The 19,341-nt window shown below is 41.0% G+C and overlaps 1 protein-coding gene across 11 annotated transcripts in view; it reads left to right on the forward strand.

Annotated features, from left to right (window-relative positions):
* QKI (QKI, KH domain containing RNA binding) overlaps window positions 1-19,341 on the forward strand; it is a 260,193-nt gene that overhangs the window by 39,393 nt on the left and 201,459 nt on the right. For all 11 annotated transcript variants that reach the window (XR_014225044.1, XM_082251334.1, XM_082251342.1 and 8 more), the window contains exon 2: window positions 16,270-16,415. Coding sequence is in view for 10 of the 11 variants with exons in the window: in XM_082251334.1 (XP_082107460.1) it covers window positions 16,270-16,415 (146 nt within the window). In the remaining variant the exon portion in view is untranslated. The remainder of the gene's footprint in view (window positions 1-16,269; window positions 16,416-19,341) is intronic.

The following is a 19,341-nucleotide window of genomic DNA, read 5'->3' on the forward strand; positions in this document are numbered from 1 at the left end:
GCACTAAATTTGCAAACTATTTACTAATTATTCATTGCCCTGTACAGCAGCTGTCAACTAAATGGTCAGTTGTGTATACTAATCAAGTTGTGCTTTTCCAAGCTTGGACCATGCTGGCAGTGCCTGGGTTAACCGTTCTTAGTGAGAGGGTGAAAGAATAGTAATATCAGAGCAAAGAGGCCATTGTCATTTCATATACAGTCAGTTTATTATTAACTGTATTGGGGTTGTGAGGAGTTAGCAAATCCTGCTCAAACAGATTAGCCTCCATTTGAAATGATGAGAGCTGTCAGCCAGGACTCCTCTATGAAATTGCGCTGCATGTACAGAAAGATCCATGCATGTTTTTATAAATATTGAATTGGCTTTATTATCTCGCTGTTCTGGCAGATTAAATAAATTGAAGATGTGCACATATTTTAAATCTAAACCAATGACTCACGCAACAGCGACCTGCTTCTGTCCTTCCCCCAACCCCTTTCTCGTTTCTTGCTGTGTTGCATTTGTAACATAATTATGATATTTTTGTGTGTGTGACTGATCTCGACTTTGGGTTTAGATGACTAGTGATGCACAAAGAGAAAACAGATGGACGCTGAAATTCAACTTTGCATATCTATGGCATCAACACAGCAAGTTGAGCAATCAGAATGATGCTAATAAATTTGCTTTCATAGAGATCTCAACAAATGCTGAATATAAATTGGGCTTGTAAGAATACACAAAATGTTTTAGTAGTTTTCAATTCAAAACTGCAATAATTTAAATTGTTCTATCAAACATTAAGAAACTAGAGCATGGGTTTTACAGGACCCTGATGCTAGCTCTGATAAGATGAGCTGTAAAGAGAAAGGACACTATTCCAGATTACATGCTCTTATAATGGTACCAGGGACATGACATGATAAACAAAGACCTTTTCCTTAGGATTCTTTGCCTTAATATTAACGTAACTGCATTTTTTAAATTTTTACTACAGACCTATTTGGATAAGCGAAGTAGATGTACTGCACAGAATTACCTAAGGGGCCACCATTCCTGTTTAGCAGAGACCAGATGGCAATAACTGAAAATTTCAAAACCAGCTTATTGATGTAGTGCTATTCATGCTGAGTGCCACCCCAAAACCACTTGCCAATTTTGACTTGCAGTACACTGCCAGAAATGGTACATGCACCAATTTTGCTGCATTTTGGTATGCTGAGGTCCATTCAAATGAACTACCTTTTAATGCAACTCACATGAACATGCTTGTACTACTGCACCACAGTAGTGTAAATAGGCTCTCCATTTAAAACCTTGTACAACTGCGTCTGAAAAATGTTGCTACTTCAATTTATACATGGTTTAGGTTGTAGCAAATAAGATGTTGGCTTTTTATCATATAGCAAAGGTTGTTTTAGTGGCACTGTACAAGAATCTATTCCATGAATGTTTTTGTAGCCCCCAAGAATTGGAAATAAAAGAAAAATACCTACTGTACAGCTGTTTTTTGATATTTCATAAAAATTCTGTATTTTATGATGGTTTAATCTAAAACACTAAATCTCTAAGTGGGGTAAACTATTGAACCTCTTCCTATCCATGCTTGTCAATACCCAATACCTTCTACGCCTAAGTGAGATGAAAACATCTAAACCATAACTAAGTAGGCTTATACCATGAATAAGCAATAAGCATTTATTGTATAGACCAGCCTTTCTCCACTTTTTCAACACAGAGGAACCCTTTAAATAATTTTCAGTTCTCAGGGAACCTCTGCTAAAAATTTACCAAATGTATAATTCATGATACATTAGTGTGATGGTCAGTGGGATGAATGCTCCTTACACTTGTGGACACTGGGAAGAATGACCTTCTTACAGATAGCTAAAAAGATCAATGGCGTCAGGGGGAACTTTTCTGAATTGCTCATTGTGCAAGGAACCCCTAGCAACCTCTGGAGGAACCCTAGGCTTCCATGGAACCCTGGTTGAGAAACACTGGTATAGACCAAGCATACAAAAACACAGACCATGTATCTAGGCAAACAGCCCCGCTGTGTTCATGTGATGAGAATCCTTCTTTTTTTCCTAAGGTGTGTTTTTGTGCTTGAATTATTTTTCTTGGCAAGCAAAATGTATTTTTCCCCGTATATATTTTTAACATAATTGAGAGCACTTGTTTTCTCATCCAGTAGCCACTGAATATGGGTTCAGAAAACAAATCTATATGCCAGGCTTTATTTAGCCAGCAAATTACCTTTGTTTCCTACATAGGATAGGATGCAATTTTAATAAAAAATTTCCTTGTAATTGGAAGCTCCACTTTTGTTAAAATGGCGCATAAAATTGCCATGCAAGCTAATCATTGTCCTTTTAAGATGCCCTTTCCATTGTGCAATTTCTGTAATTTTCCTGATTTGTAAAAAAATCAGTGCAGTATGGTAGCCTGGAGATGGCCTGTATATACTCTATGTACATCTGCTCATAGAAATGTTTCCTGCTTCTGTAACTGGCTCACCGATTTTCTGACACGTCTACACTGAGATACAGGCTCACATTTAAGCATCCCCTGGAAGACTTTAAAATGGATGGTTGACACTGTTGCTTTCCTTGTTGGAACATTGAGATTTCACTATATTAGAGTAACCACACACTCACTCATTCTGAAAAAAAACATGGTGAAGCCAACTGACAAAAGGTAGGAATCTGCAACTTGGTTTATTTATATACAATGCAAACCTAAGGAGATTTAACATTTTTAACAAAAGTGGTTACAATTTAACCACTTCTGCTGCGGACGGTTTTACCCCCTTAATGACCAGGCCATGGGATAGACATTTGGACTTATTTTTTTTGTTTTTATTAGTAATGGCGGCAATCAGCGATTTTTAGCGGGACTGCGACATTGCGATGGACAAATTTAACACGAAGTGACACTTTTTTTTTGGGGACCAGTGACACCAATACAGTGAGCGGTGCTATATAATATGCACTGTTACTGTATAAATGACACTGGCAGGGAAGGGGTTAATACTGGGGGTGATCAAGGGGATAAGGGTGCTCCTAAATTGTGCTTTCTAACTGGGGGGGGGGGGGGTGTCTCTGTAAAAGTGTTTCAGCTTAGCTGAGACACACAATCTCATTGTGCCTGTCTGACAGGAGAGCCACCTGCTTTGTTTACATAGGCAGACGGCTCTCCTGTCAATTTCTCTGAAGATCGCGGGAGGCCAGTAGCGATCACACCCGCTCCTCCCATGGTCTGGCCCCCACTGTGTCTAATCACAGGGAGCGCTGCTCTGGCGGTGCGCCCGCCGAGACCACATGCACATAATCACGTAGATCTACGTAATTATGTGCAGCTGAGTCGCCCTGCCGCAGTAAATCTGCATGTGGTGGTCGGCAAGTGGTTAAACAATCTCATCCACCTAAGCAGTGTTGAAGATGTACAGTATTTCCATCCAAAGATCCACCTATTAATGGATAAATCTGTTTTGCATTTGTTCCTGCTTAATTTTTTTTTCACTTCATTGTTACTCTAACCAAAACCAGTAGTGCAGATAATGCATTTACTTAGCAAGTTATCAGTCCTTCAAAAAAAAAAAACGGTCATTTCGTTAACTTACCACAGACCTTATCTGTGCAACCCTTTTAAAGATGTAGTGGATCAACTTTCTTATGTATGTTTGCTTACATATGCTTATCTATGCTGCTTTATTACCTAGTAGTTCACTTAACTCAATTGTCCAGTTCATAGATTGTTAAAATCCTGCGGCTCAGCACTGTTTATCCAGGGAATTGGTTACTGTAGTTGTGTAATGCCATGCTGAGACATCCTTTAGACACGTATGTTTCATATTAAAGTAAGACTTCATCACGGCATGGCTCTGTTAATCCCTTTCCCAACCAAATGTTGGGAATTGTAGCCACTCCCATAGACCGTTATACACACTTAGGAAGAATATTACTATAAATACAACCGTAATAATTTTAAGTGATCCAGGTACTTCAAAATGAGTTTTGAATACCGTTTGTAATGTAACTTAAAGAAAAGGATGTAAGTTCGATTCCTTGGTCAGTCTATAAGTGAAGGTTACATTCTACTTGAAAAATCCAAGTCACTTCTTTTTGAAGCAAAACTTCTTAAAATCCCCTCCTAGCTGAGATGTTTTGTTAAAAGGTACCCATGAATTTATCAATTGTTCCTCCATGGTGCCCCTCAGATTGCTATTGAACTTTAGTTGGTAAATGCTAGAATATGCTAACAACATTTTAAAGAAGTCCAGGGAAAACCGATCTACCCCTGTAAAGCAAAAATCTCTGCACTTCCCTTTTCTGCACCCGATCCGGTCTCCAGCGGCTGAAGCTCTGTGCACGAGGACCAACAATGGCTGGTAAATGCCTGGGAAGTGATTTCACCCATAGACCTACTCAGGGGCTTCCGTTGTTGGATGCCTTTCCTGTATCTGCCTCCACGCTGAAGCTGCTGCTTACAGCTGATGCATGGACTGGATTGGCTACAGAATAGGCAAGTACAGTAATTTTTGCTTTACAGGGTTAGATAGATTAGGTTTAGAATGTGGCACAGAGCAGGTTTAGCATTAGGTTTCGCCTGGACTTCTACTTTTAAGCGCCTTTTTGTTTTCTCTGCATACATCAAATCTGCAGGAACGTTCTACTATACAGACTCCTTGTACTGTATTACAAATAAAAATGATCTCACAGTAAGTGTTTTTTTTTTTTTTTCTTTCTTTTCATCCTGAAACACTTCTGTGCATGCTGGCAAAATGACCAATGGCACATGGATGCATACATGTAGACAATTCTCCTTTAAGCCAGTTATTTTCTTTTGTAAAGAGGTGTATTGCCATGGAACAGTTGGTCCCTTTTTTAAATTGGGTTTCTTACTGGTCATCAGGGCAGGGGCTAACCAACAACCTTTCTTAACGTTAAAGTCCAGCTTACAGATTTATCCATATCACCTACCTGTAATACACACTTTGTATAGACACATGGATCCTGAAGAAATCTCCACTGCAGGGATGTCTATCTCCCTCCGGGCTTTGAAATTCCAGCACTAGGGATAATGTGGGACGGAATACAGTGACTACCCCCCCCCCCCCCCCCCATTTATAGATCGTGCTACAGACAGGAAAAGCAATAAAATAACTTTTTGCAATGGAGGAAGGGAGGGACAATTCCCTGCTGAACCATCTGTTCTACCTGAAGACCCAAAGCTTTTAACTCCCACAACTTTGGAAGTTCAGAGCCAGTAAAAGGACAGGCATCCCTGCAATGGAGATTTCACCAGGATCCAGCTGCCTGCACAACATGGGCATACTTCATTGGAAGTAAGCGGTATGACCTAAAGCTCTTGGTATATTTTTTTTTTTTTCTCCTTTTGTTAAACTACAGCAGTTTTTTTTTTTTTTTTTTTTGTAAGAGGTGGCAGTTTCTTTCCCCAGTGTCACCCAAAACAAGTCACTCATGAGTGTTGGGTAGTGTGTACAGAAGAGCTAATGAATAGCATTGGTTCATGTGGTAGAACATGCGTTGCCACAAAAATATGTGAGTTTGGCCTAGTTGTTAATTGTGGGAAACCAGATTCTCTCATGTACTGACATTTCAACTCAAAGTGACATTAAAGGCTCTTTTTAAAAAAAAACATGTTTATACTTACCTGCTCTGTGCAGTTTGGCAGAGAGCAGCCCCAATCATCCTCTACTTGGGTCCCCCGCTGGCCCCTTCCTCCTGCCTAGTGCCCTCAGAGCAAATAGCTTGCTATGGGGGCACCCTAGCAGGCTCGTCTCAGGGCCCATGGCTCTGCGTGTCTTTTCACACACCGCTGTGACGTAGTCTTGCCCCCTCTCTCCCCTCGTTGGCTCACTGGCTGTGATTGAAAGCCATTTGCTCCTGCTGCTGTCTCAGCCAATGAGGAAGAAGAGTCCTTGAGAATTGATGGGGCCTTTAGAACTACTTTAAGCCTGTGAAATCAGAGTAGAAAAGCTCTTCACATACCTTGAGTACACTCATTTTTGGAAATAATTTATTATTATTCATGTGACAACACTGAAGAAATTACACTTTTCTGCAATGTAAAGTAGTGAGTGTACAGCTTGTATAACAGTGTACATTTGCTGTCCCCTCAAAATAACTCAATACAGCCATTAGTGTAAGCTGCTTGCAACAAAATGTGAATACACCCCAAGTCAAAATGTCCAAATTGGGCCTAAAGTGTCAATATTTTGTGTGGCCACCATTTTTTTCCAGCACTACCTTAACCTTCTTGGGCATGGAGTTTACCAGAGCTTCACATGTTGCCTCTTCCACTCCTCTGACGACATTACAGAGCTGGTGGATGTTGGAGACCTTGGGCTCCTCTGCCTTCCATTTGAGGATGCCCCAAAGATGCTCAATAGGGTTTAGGTCTGGAGACATGCATCACCTCAGATTCTTTAGCAAGGCAGTGGTCATCTTGGAGATGCGTTTGGAGTCATTATCATGTTTTCATGGTTCTCTCAGTAAACTGTAGCTCCCCAGTGCTGGCAGCACCCATGCAGCCACAGGCCATGACACTCTCACCACCATGCTTGACTGTAGGCAAGACACACTTGTCTTTGTCTTCCTCACCTGGTTGCCACCAAACATGCTTGAGACCATCTGAACCAAATAAGTTTATCTTGGTCTCATCAGACCACAGGATATGGTTCCTGTAATCCATGTCCTTAGTCATGTGCTTATCTTCAGCAAACTGTGCGGGCTTTCTTGTGCAACATATTTAGAAGAGGCTTCCTTCTGGGAAGGCAGCCATGCAGAAACATTTAATGCAGTGTGCGGTATATGGTCTGAGCACTGACAGACTGACCCTCCACCCCTTCAACCTCTGCTGCAATGCTGGCAGCACTCGTATGTCTATTTCCCAAAGACAACCTCTGGATATGACGCTGAGCACGTGCACTCAACTCTTTTTTGTTCGACCATGGCTAAGCCTGTTATGAGTAGAACCTGTCCTTTTTAAACCGCTGTATGGTCTTGCCCACAGTGCTGCAGCTCAGTTTCTGGGTCTTGGCAATCTTCTTATAGTTTAGGCCATCTTTATGAAGAGCAAAAATTCTTTTTTTCATATCCTCAGAATTCTTTGCCATGAGGTGCCATGTTGAACTTCCAGTGACCAGTATGAGAGAGTGAGAGCTAGAACACCAAATTTAACACGCCTACTCCCCATTCACAGAGACCTTGTTACACTAACAAGTCACTTGACACGGGAGGAAAAATGGTTAATTGAGCCCAATTTGGACATTTTGACTTAGGGGTATACTCACCTTTTGTTTCAAGCGATTTAGACATTAATGGCTGTGTTGTTATTTTGAGGGGACAGCACACTGTTAAACAAGCTGTACACTCACTACTTTACATTGTAACAAAGTGTCAGTTCTTCAGGGTTGTCACATGAAAAAATGTAATAAAATATTTACAAAAATGTGAGGGGTGAACTCACTTTTGTGAGATATTGTATATTGCTTTGTCTTCTTACCACTTGCATATACAGTAAAACCTTGGAAGCATAATTCATTCCGGAAACATGCTTGTTATCCAAAGCACTCTTATATAAAAGTGAATTTCCCCATAAGAAATAATGGAAACTCAGATAATTTGTTCCACAACCATTTATTCAGAAGTACTTTAGTTTATAGTCCATATAAAAAGATTATAGCAATGTGATAGGTTGTGTAACCATAAAATGTCCATCCACAAATGGCAGCCTCCACAAGGGGATTAGGAGCAAAATCCAGAAGGAGCTACAGAGTATCAGAGAAGAGAGGCGCCTCTAAGTGTAGCAATATGGTTCCATTTAATAAAGGTTAAACATTAACCAACTCACATGGTTGATGATTAAAAGAGGCACATCTAAGTATGCAAGCATTCAGGGTAAAGCTGTCCACATATACCATCCTCCTCACCGTTGGCTCTCACTGCCGTCAGTCTGCAGTCATGCACGGGAATACTACCCTGCAGTAGAGAGATCTGAAAGTGAGACTTGGAGCACAGTGTGGAAGGGATGACATTGATGGCAGTGTGGAGGATGGACTATGTGGACAGCTTTACCCCCAGATGCCTGCATACTTAGATGTGCCTGTTTTATTCTTCAACCATGTGAGTTGCTAAATGTTGGAGCTTCATTAAATGTAATTATATTGCTACACTTCGAGACACCTCTCTTCTCTTTTATACTCCGTTGTGACATGAAGATACTTGTATTTTAGGACATTGCTTGTTTATCATATCAAAACCTATTAAAAAAAAAAAAAAACAAAATGTTTGTCTTGCAAAATACTCTCAAACCAAGTTATTCTCAATCCAAGGTTTTACTGTATTGTCAGCTTTGGTGTAAATATGGCTCTGATTTGTCAAAACTTGGGGAGGGAAGTCCACAATATTTTATCCTATCCTAGTCCTATACAGGCATACCCCACTTTAAGTACACAATGGGACCGGAGCATGTATGTAAAATGAAAATGTACTTAAAGTAAAGCAATACCTTTTTTCACTTTTCAATGCATGCACTGCTCCTAAACCATAAGTGACAAGGACACCAAACTTGGGAAGGACGTTAAGGGGACCCAGGACTATGACATGGTAGATTACCTAGGCAAGCTGGCCAACCAAAAAAATAGGATCTGTTGTAGTCCTGGTTCCCCCTCTCAGTGCGCCCTTGGTTTGGTGTCCAGCACTTATGGTTCAGAAGCAGTGCCATGCCAAGCTGACCAAGATTTCCCATAGACACCAGTGTTCGATGTGGAGCAGTGCCATGTCAAGCTGATAGATCTCTCATAGATTCCAATGTTAACCAGCAGCAGTGCCATGTCAAGCTGACCAAGATTTCTCATGGACGCCAACGTTAAAAACCGGGAGTATTGCTGTATCAAGCTGACCAAGCTGTGTACCTAAAGCGGGGTATACTTGTAAATAATAGAATGGACTTAGTGATCGTAATACTTTTTATTGGCTTTTACTCAAAATGCAAATGGCTGACAATTTTCACAGGATGTCATTGCATATATTACATCTGTGGTTTAATTTAAAGTAATGCAAAATTATTTTAACATAAGTGAAATGGCAATCCTTTCTATAAAAGTTTGTTTACATGAGGATGTACTATGAAGATGAAATATGGGGTAAAATTGTATTTGCATTGTATTTTCCTTTTCTTCCTCGCCATCCAGTATATATTTTAAGTGGTACACAAGCTTTACTAGTTTATTTAAAAACAAGTGCAACCTTTTGTTGCTGAACATTGTAAAATAATACAGCATTTGCTCTGTCTGCTTCAAGGCCTCCTGTTTTCAAGGTCATTCTTTGTCTGAGTGAACTGGCAGAAAAATAAAAATAGAATACATGTCAGCCATAGTATAGGAAAGAAATGTGATTCTGTCTTGTCAATTCCACCTTCATGAATGTAACAAATATACTTTTGTTTATGCCAAAAATTATTTTGGCCTGTAACAAGCTTGCTTAATATGTAGACATTTTGTGAAAGGTTAATTGATGATCCACCTTGTTGCTAAAGATGGTAGATTGAACCTGGAGTACATTTCATTCTCCTTTATACCACTACAGTAACTATAGTATTTGTGTTTTTCATTATTAATATAGAGAAAGATTAGATAAATGTGGCTAATTGGTGTTAAGCATCCCATAGATGAGTCATTCAACCCGCTGGTTGAACAAAAGATAAACCCAATCCCCTCTGCGCCCCCCCCCCCCCCCCCATTCACACACTTGATGTAGTAAAGGAGTAGTCACACATGTTGTGCAGAAAGTTATTTCAAGTAGAAAAATGCAGCCCCCCCCCCCCCCCCCCCAAATTAAAAGATGCTTGCTTTCCTAAAACCATCTGCATAAGCAACAATAAATATAATCTTCCAATTTACCTCTAAACATGTAAAATGCATTTCTGAGCAGAAGAGTTTTTTTTTTTTGGTTTGGACAGAGTGAGGAAGGGTTAAAATCTCTGGCAAGTTATTGCGATCTGTATATTAAAGTGGTTGTAAAGGCTGAGGCTACGTTCACATGTTGGCGTAGCGAATCGCGGGCAGAATCACGCGATCCGGAAATCATTGCAAATTGCGGGATGCCTGTGCGCTGCCGTTGATTTGCAATGGCACCCCAAACGCTGTGCGATGTTGCCGCGATTTCCGCCTGCCGAATTGCGGTAACATTGCAAAGCTCTTGTACCCGCCATTTTGTTTGCGCGATTTTACCGCGATTTGGCAGGTGGAAATCGCTGCAACATCGCACAGCATTTGGGGTGCAATTGCAACTAAACGGCAACACACAAGCGTCCCGTGATTTGCAATGATTTCCGGATCGCGGGCAGAATTGCGGTGATTCTGCCCGCGATCTGCTACGCCAACATGTGAAGGTAGCCTGAAGGTATTTTACCTTCATGTATTCTATTGAGGTGAAAGGGAGCCTCGGCTTTCTCAGGTCTCTCCCTCCTCATTGGCTGAGAAATAGCAGCAGGAGCAATTGGCTCCTACTGCTGTTAATCACAGCCAGTCAGCCAATAAGGAGAGAATGCTGGCTGTAGTCAAGGGGGAGGAGTGCCGGCGGGAGACCAGAGAAGAGAAGGATTGAGGCTGCTCTGTGCAAAAAACCATCACACAGAGAAGGTATGAATGACGTGTTATTTTTTTTTTTTTTTTTAAACCTATAGAATCCCGTTTAGGAGATTCACCCCTTTCTTCTAACTTCCTGTTGTCTCTGGTAAAGGAAGTGAAGGAAAATGTCCCCAAATGTACACAGAAAGTAAAAATAACCCATCCTGGCTCCATCAAAAACAAACCAAACAAAGCTTTGGCTTTATATCTGCTCTGGTAGGCCCCATTTCTTTTTGGTTGTAAATTTTCTAGTGCTGCAGAGTTACCAATCTTTGCTCATTACTTACTGGCTAAGCTTTCTTGTTAGGATTGCTGGCTATTACACAACAGATTAATTTATTGCTACTATTCCTCAGTGCAAGACCAATTGTTGTATGACAGTCATTCAGCAAGGCAAAAGCTTGAATTTTGCACATGAAATAATAATTAAAATAACAAAAGGGAACTAATGTCAGTAGTAGAAATCACAAAAATGATGGTTAAATATTTGTAAAACAAAATCAGCATTTGCGTAAACATTTCAACTTTTTTTATATGAATTAAATTGTATTTCAGCAGTCCAAAATTTGGAAAGCAACTGGGCTCCCCCATCTTACAGGTTAAAAGTAGCAACAACAGACCTTATCTGGTTTGCTTATCCTGGTTATGTAATTGGGGGACTATGTAGTTTGTCAACACTAATTTAGTTGAATAATCCAGAAGTCCTTTCTGTTGGAATTATAGTTGCTTGAACATTTAATAAAGAGTTAAAATAAAATCTGGTTTTCTTCTGTGAGCATTATTTATAAAAGTACTTAGGATGATTAAACTGTCACTCTGGTGATTAATGGACAGTGCTTTTGCTGATTTGTCAGCTCTCTCTGTTTCAAAATTCAATCATTTTCTTTTGTGTGGTGAGCTTGCAGGCCTATAGAACTCTTCCCTCCCTAGTTCAGCTGCATTCCTTTCATCAGCCTACTACTTCCTGACTCAAAGGAATTCTTTCCCTTTCCACCAACATTTTAATGGCAGTATTATTTACACAATGCATTTACTGGTTACATAGATACACAGAATTTAAATGTAAATAACTTTTCTGGTTGCATATATCCAACAATCTGCTTTCTATATCATACTTAAAGGAAATCTATGGTCACAGCATACGCTTTTATTTTATAACCTCTACATTGTAATGGCAATACAAAAAATTGCAGGGGCCCTCTCCCCCTATATGAACAGTGGTATGAAATGTCCCAGGAGATGCAGGCTGCAGAACTACAAATCCTATGAGGCTTTGCATTTACAAGTATGACACCCATAGGCAGAGGCATGATGGGATTTGTAGTTCTGCAACAGCTGGAGGGCCGCCAGTTTCACACCCCTGCGTAGGGGTTGTATTGGCGCTACTGAATCACAGGCCCATCACTTGTTAAGCCTAGTACACACGATGAGATTATTGGGCGAATGATCGTCTTTTTTTTTTTTTTTTGGGGAGGGGGGGGGGAGGGGATGCTAATCTCCACATCGAAACCAAATAGGTTACTAAAGTATGAGAATTCTTGTAATTGTAATGATTAAATGAAAATTGTATGATCTGGTATCGTATGAGACAAACGTTCGTGTTAGTCCCTTTTGGAAGATTTTGCACAACAGCGGTGTATGCACGATCAGATTATCATAAGATCACTTAGAAAACTATTTTTTGCACAATATTCTGATTGTGTGCATGGGGCGTTCATTGGCACTGGCCACACTTAGTCGTACCCACCGATTTCTGGAATAAGGCGTTGCTTCTGTTGCTGAAACCCTCCCAATGTAAGCAGCTGTGTTTAGGAAGGCGAGCATGCAAGGTACAAATGAGGGAGGATTTGGCTCAGTAATGGAATGTAAAGGAAATGTCTAAGGCTTGTGTATCACATAATAACTGGATTTGATACTTGTTTAGACTCTCATAGAGGAACCCTTTGTTGTATTTTAAATATTATGTTTTTTTTATTTCATAATTTTCGTGAAGTATTACATTATTTCAGCATCTGTTCTATTTATTTTGATGGTAATGTCCTGTTTTACATTGAACATTTTACAAGCAGAGTGAAATCTATGGATTTTGCCAAGGATACTGTAATCTCTTTAAATTTCGCCTATGTAGGCTGAATATAACCTTATGGCCGCAGAGAAAGCATAATAATGTAAAGACTGTTACAATAGCAAGTGAGTACAAACCCCTAATCCAGAATAATCTCTTGCATTGCTAGGGATTTAGTTATCATTTTAAAAATCAACCAGCTGATTATGTAAAACAAACTACAGTCTAGAGCAGAATACGGAGGCTTGTACCCTGGGAGCGAGTTTGGCTTACTTGCTTGGGGCAGCATTTTTCATTGGTCTCTCAGGTCCATTATGTTGTTGCCCTTTCGATATATTCGACACACTTGATATATTTTCTGCAGAGTTCTGTTGGTGACCTTTCAAATTAAAAACGTGCTACACGTTTGCTGCTGTTTTTTGTGTGTTTGTTTCTGCATGTGTTTGGTTTCTATTTTAGTCAATAACTACGGTTTGTTTAGTATTTTTGGTACATTTCTAATATTTCTTGAGGTATCCAGAAGTGTCAGTGAGATATACCTTTTTAAGGCTCCGTTCACATGTAGGCGTTTTGGGGCGTTTTTGGGGCGTTTTTCTGCTCTAGGATCAGCTCTCAAAACGCCCAACAAGACAAATCCTATTCATTTCAATGGCCCCTGTTCACATCTGAGCGTTTTGACGCTGTATACAAAACGCCCAACGCTCAAAAAAGTACATGAGCTTCTTTTTGGGCAGATTACAGGCGTTTTCCATTGATCTCTATTCAATCTAAAAACGCCTGCACAAAAATCGCGGTAAAAATCGCGGTTAAAAAACGCCGCTAAAATCGCGGTAAAAAACACGCGAAAAACGCTACGCTCAGGTGTGAATGTAGCCTTAAGCTTGTTTAATATAGTAAACTTCAAGCTTGTTTGATAATATAAACATCTGTCTTTATTTTAATATTGGCCTGGTACACACTGCAGGTTTTTTTTTTTTTTTTTTTTTTTTAATCCTGCAGGTTAAACAGGAAAAAAATACTAAGATCGTTGAACCAACTGATCAGCCCTCGCAGGAATGAGAGCGCTGATCAGCTGCTGGTTTTCCAGCATGTCCCTATGACTGGCTTAGGTCAGAGAGACTGACAATGTATACCCAGCTTCAGTAATAGTTTTGCCCTTCTGTTTTGTGTAAACCAGCCGTGAGCTCCTCAAATGATACACAGTACTTCTTCATACCTAGTTTTAAAAATATGGAAATAAAAAATAAGTGATTCAGCTAGAATACGCAGAAACACACAGTCATAGTATTGTTCTCATTGTATTTGTGTACCCAGTAGGAAGATTCACTTTGTCCTGAGGACCATTGTCACTGAAACAGGACTGAAATTGTAGACTGGTTACTAGTTGACAATCCTTAAATTAGGAGACCTGTTTTTATAACAACTCTAATATGGGAATTTTTGTCACTTTGAAGAAATCTCTCTATTTTGTGTTGCATTTCCAGTAGAAAATAACTGGAAATATCCCTAAGTGGAACATGGGCAGCAACAAATAACCTGATAGGGGTTATAATCCTTCCCTAATCCTGAAAGGAGAAAAAAAGGAGGCTTGGCTTTAAATACCCCCCCCCCCCCCAGTATCTTCAGTTAACAATAGCCATACAGTTAAAACATATAATGAAACGGGGAAAAAATAAAATAAGTAACCCTTTGGCTGACACTTGTGCTTGCCATAAGTTTGTAAGTTAGTATAGTTCTATGTTATAATGCTGACAAGCCAGCTGTCAGATGGAAGTGATCTTTTCCTCACACCCCAGCAACAGTGCCGCATGCTGGAGTGAGAACATGAATTCTAGGCCCTTTATTCACGGTTAACTATAAACTGATTACCTGTTAAGGCTTTTAACCACTTTACCACCGGAGGATTTTGCTGTCTTACATCCAGGCCACTTTTTGCGATTCAGCGCTGTGCGAATTTAACTGACAATTGCGTGGTCGTGCGATGCTGTACCCAAACAAAATTTACGTCTTTTTTTTCCCCACTAACACCTTTCTTTTGGTGGTATTTGATCACCTGTGCGATTTTTACTTTTTGCGCTATAAACTAAAAAAGAGCGTTTATTTTGAAAAAATAATATTTTTAACATTTTTTTTATATGAAATTCCCCCCCCCCCCAAAAAAAATGTAAAAATCAAATTTTTTTTTTAATTTTTGGCCAATTTGTTTTCTGCTACCTATGTTTGGTAAAAAAAAAATCACAATAAGCGTATTTTGATTGGTTTACGCTTACTAAGGGAAAGATTTTTGTAATTTTTGGTGTTTTTTTTTTTTTTTTAATGCGTAGTGGCGGCGATCTGCAATTTTTTTTTTTTTTGCGGGACTGCGACATTGCGGCTTACACATTGGACCCTTGACTGACATTTTTTACACTTTTGGGGGTACCAGTGACATTTCTATAGTAATCAGTGCTATAAATATGCACTGTTACTGTAAAATTGACACTGGCAGGGAAGGGGTTAATTTTATTGGAGAGGGAGGGGTTAATGTATGCCTGGTGCTTACTAACGTGTGTGGGGGGAGGTGACTGAGTGACACAAGGACAGATCAGCTATGCTGAACACTGCAATCTGTCACTCCTTGTCACTTAGGAGATCCGCCCGCTCTGTTTACACAAGTGGGCGGATCTCCAAACTCGATTCCCCGACTCCCGCTGTGACTGAAAACAGCGGGAGCGTGCCTACAGGGGGAGGAGTCCAGCGACGTAGGTCTACGTCGCTGGACGGAATCGAGGCACTTTGCCGCAGTACGGTCAACGTGACCGGTCGGCAAGTGGTTAAAACGTCTATGGAAAAGTTACGCTACCAACGTTAGTTAAGCTGTCACAGGTGCATGCCATATTTACTATTCATTTACTCAATGTAAAATCATCTTTTGTATTTTAGCAACAAATTGGGTAATTCATTGTTAGTGTTCACTAAAATTAAAGTCACCTATGGAAAAATTGCAAGTCAACAGCTACAAAAACTGTAGCTGCTGATTTTTTTTTTTTTTTTTTTGGCAGACGCTCATCTGTCCCAGGATGCAGTATATTTACTGTGGCCAGCCAGCTGTGACTACTTGCGGTTTCATAGTCAGCTGCTCACTGTGCTGCTAAACGGTCTTGCTACTTTCTGGGACCTGTTGAGGAAGAATGGAACTTCCCCTTTTTTGGGACATTTTGGGCAAAGTTCTACTATTAACTTTGTATTTTTTACTGAAAGTTTGCATTTGATAAACAGTTGCTCCAATATTGTGTGACTAAAAATTGGAAACTTGACACTTTTTTTATTATTCTCCAGGATTTTTGCTTTCAGAATATGTTTTGAGGGTTTTAAGTAATCTTTAGGGCCTAAAATAATTTTTAAATGTGTAAAAAAAAAAAAAAAATAAAAAACCCTTCAAAAACGGCTCTGGCAGTGAATGGGTTAAATGGCTAAATAACTCTTGTATTGTTCTGTTCCATATTTCCTTAATTTTACTATGCTCAAAAGTTAAGTTTAAATGTTTTTCAAGTTTTTCTTCCTTTTTTGTGTTTTTCTTTAGAGATCAGCAGAGTGCGAAAGGATATGTACAATGATACAATGAATGGTAGCAACAATGACAAGAGAAGTGCAGAACTGCCAGATGGTATTGGACCTATTGTGCAGTTACAAGAAAAACTTTATGTGCCTGTGAAAGAATACCCTGATGTAAGTATACCCTACATATACTACATTTGTAAAGTGAACTCATATTTACTTCCTCCTATTTGGTTACCTTTTTAAAATGAAACCCCAGTTTTGTTGAGTGGGAAAACATTTGTGTTTAAAAAAAAAATGAGGTTTAGCGCCGGTTCTCACTACCGCGACGCTACTTCCCGGGGCGACCTCAGAGATCGCGGTGCGAGCAGCGCGCCGCGACCTCGGAGCGGCTGCCACGGACTTCATAACATTGAAGTCTATGGTGGTCGCCTCCTGGTCGCCCCAAAGAAGCTCCGGACCCTTTTCCTAAGTCGGAGCGACTTGTGTCGCTCCTATTAGAACGGGTCCGCAGCTTCCCTATGGGAGGCGACCTGTGAGGCGACGAGGTCGCCTCACAGGTCGCCTTAGTGTGAACGGGGGCTTAAGGATTATAAGAGGTGCATGGAAGTCAGCCAGCCCCCAGTCTGATGTACTCACCCTCCAGTCTGTCACCAACCAAGTAGACCTGTCTCATGATATAAAGAACAGGGGTTTAGTTGACACACATTTGCAAACGCATGTGTAAGCTGCAGAGCCACTACACGGCACCCTGTTTTATCTGCAGTCCTAACACACCTAATTTAGTGTCTCCACACTGGGAGCACATGGCTGCTCATGGATGGATGGGGGAACAGGTGGGAGGGAGACAGCCCAACCTCCCCCAAGCCAGCCCCATCCATGACTGGTCTGTTGTCTCAAAATTCAAATAGCTAAGTTGTAACGATGGTACAACCTGGAAAGGACCAGCTGGTCAGACAGTACATCAGACTGGGGGCTGGCTGACTTCCATGCACCTCTTATAATCCTTCAACCTCATTTTTTTATGATACAGGGTTGGAGACGTGGGAGCACTACATGCTGGGGTCTCACTTAAAGTCCCACCTAGCCTACTATGTTTTTGTTTATAAAACATTTGTGTTTTGGCTATCTTTATACATTTACAGGATTTTGTAAAACTTACTGTAGATTTATAGCTTTTGTTAGAGACGCATGTCAGGCCATTAATTTCAACAACAGTCTTCCCATAAGATCACATGTGGATTTAGGCCCCTTTCACACAGGCGGACCATTCAGATCTGGCTTTTTCAGGCGGATCTGAACGGATGCCCCATGCATCTCTATGGGGCATTGGATGTCAGCAGAGACATGCCCGCTGACATCCGATCCGATCCTTCAAATCTAGACTGATGGAAACCCTATTTTCCATCCGTCCAGCCGATCGAATGGGATCGGATGAGAATGGACAGACGGTCCGTTCCCATCAGATTCCTCCATAGAGAACAGCGGGGACCTGACAGCTGTGTCTCCACACACAGTGCAGAGACACAGCTGCCATCCACCTGCTCAGCGGGGGATCGGCGGATCGATCCCCCACTGAGAAAAATGGGAGTCCACCGACGGGCTCCTATGTGTGAAAGGGGCCTTAACATTTTATGCATGTTACCTTTAAACGCCTCCCTTGTGTAGACCTCCAAAAGCCGTGAGACTACTGCTGGGTGCCACTCTATTTGATGTGATGTCAGCAGCCCCAGCAGGTTTACGGCTGTCATTCAAGTGACTCTAAAGTCTGCCATACATGACTCAAGTTTTGTCAATTTCATTCTAAATTGACCAAAATTTGAGCTGTGGCCCTGTCGGAAACCACCTGGATCAACAAACTTCAGTTAAAAAGTTTGAAGGCGCCGGGTGGAATATTGTCAGTCGAATAGTCGCTTAGTCTACAACCGTCTCAGCTCCTACCTCAGTGAAAATAACCTTCTTGATGCCTTAGTCTGGCTTTCGCTCGCAGCACTCTACAGAAACTGCCTTACTAAAACTCACAAACTATCTACTACCGTATTTATTGGCGTATAACACGCACCTTCACTTTAAGAGGGAAGTTTTAGGAAAAAAACATTTTAAATATTTAAAAATAACAGTACACTTTCATTAAACAGCCCCCCTACACATACTATACATTGCACAGTTCCCCCCATGCACACTACATGCCCCCTTTTATTACAAAGCCCCCTTTACATTGCACAGCCCCCCTGCACTCCCAGGAGACCCCCAGTCTCCTGGGACAGCCCTGACAGCGTACTCTAAAGTCAAAACAAAATCACTGCCAGACCCTTTCCATAGATGCTTCCTACAATGTGTCACTGTTATTGTTGTAAACCGATGCCTCTAAATACCTCAGTAGCTCCGTTCTTTCATGGCCAGTCATGTGACCGCTCTCCTCCACCAATCTGAAGCTACACTCAGAGGAGGAGGAGTGGGAGGAGGAGAGTAGCCAGCAAGAACGAAGCTACCAAGGTATTTAGAGGCTGCGTTTTTCAATGACAGTGATATATTATGTAGTAACGATCTATAAAAAGGGCTGGCAGTGATTCTTTTTTTAACTGCAGAGTACGCTGGCAGGGCTGTTCTAGGGCCAGGAGAGGCGGAGTGGACCGCCCAATCCCCGCCCCCCCCCCCTCGTTGGAAAAAAAAAATATCGGCGTATAACACGCACCCACAGTTTGCACTATATTTTCAGGGGAAAAAAGTGTGTGTTATACGCCGATAAATACGGTAACTGCTAAAACCAATAGCCACTACTCCATACTTCTATTACTTGACCTTTCTGCGGCCTTTGATACTGTTGACCACCCGATCCTTCTTAATAAACTCTGTTCCCTTAGCCTCCAAGATTCTGCCCTATCTTGGTTCTCCTCCTATCTATCACAGCGCTCCTTCAGTGTTACCCACAACTCTACCTCCTCCTCCCCATTGCTCCTTTCTGTGGGGGTTCCCCAAGGCTTGGTTCTTGGACCCCTCCTCTTCTCTATCTACACCACCTCCCTTGGTCACTTGATAACCGTCCACGGCTTCCAATACCATCTATACGCCGATGACACTCAAATCTATCTGTCTA

Source organism: Pelophylax lessonae (genome assembly GCF_965119305.1).
Source record: "Pelophylax lessonae genome assembly, chromosome: 3".
NCBI lineage: Eukaryota > Metazoa > Chordata > Amphibia > Anura > Ranidae > Pelophylax > Pelophylax lessonae.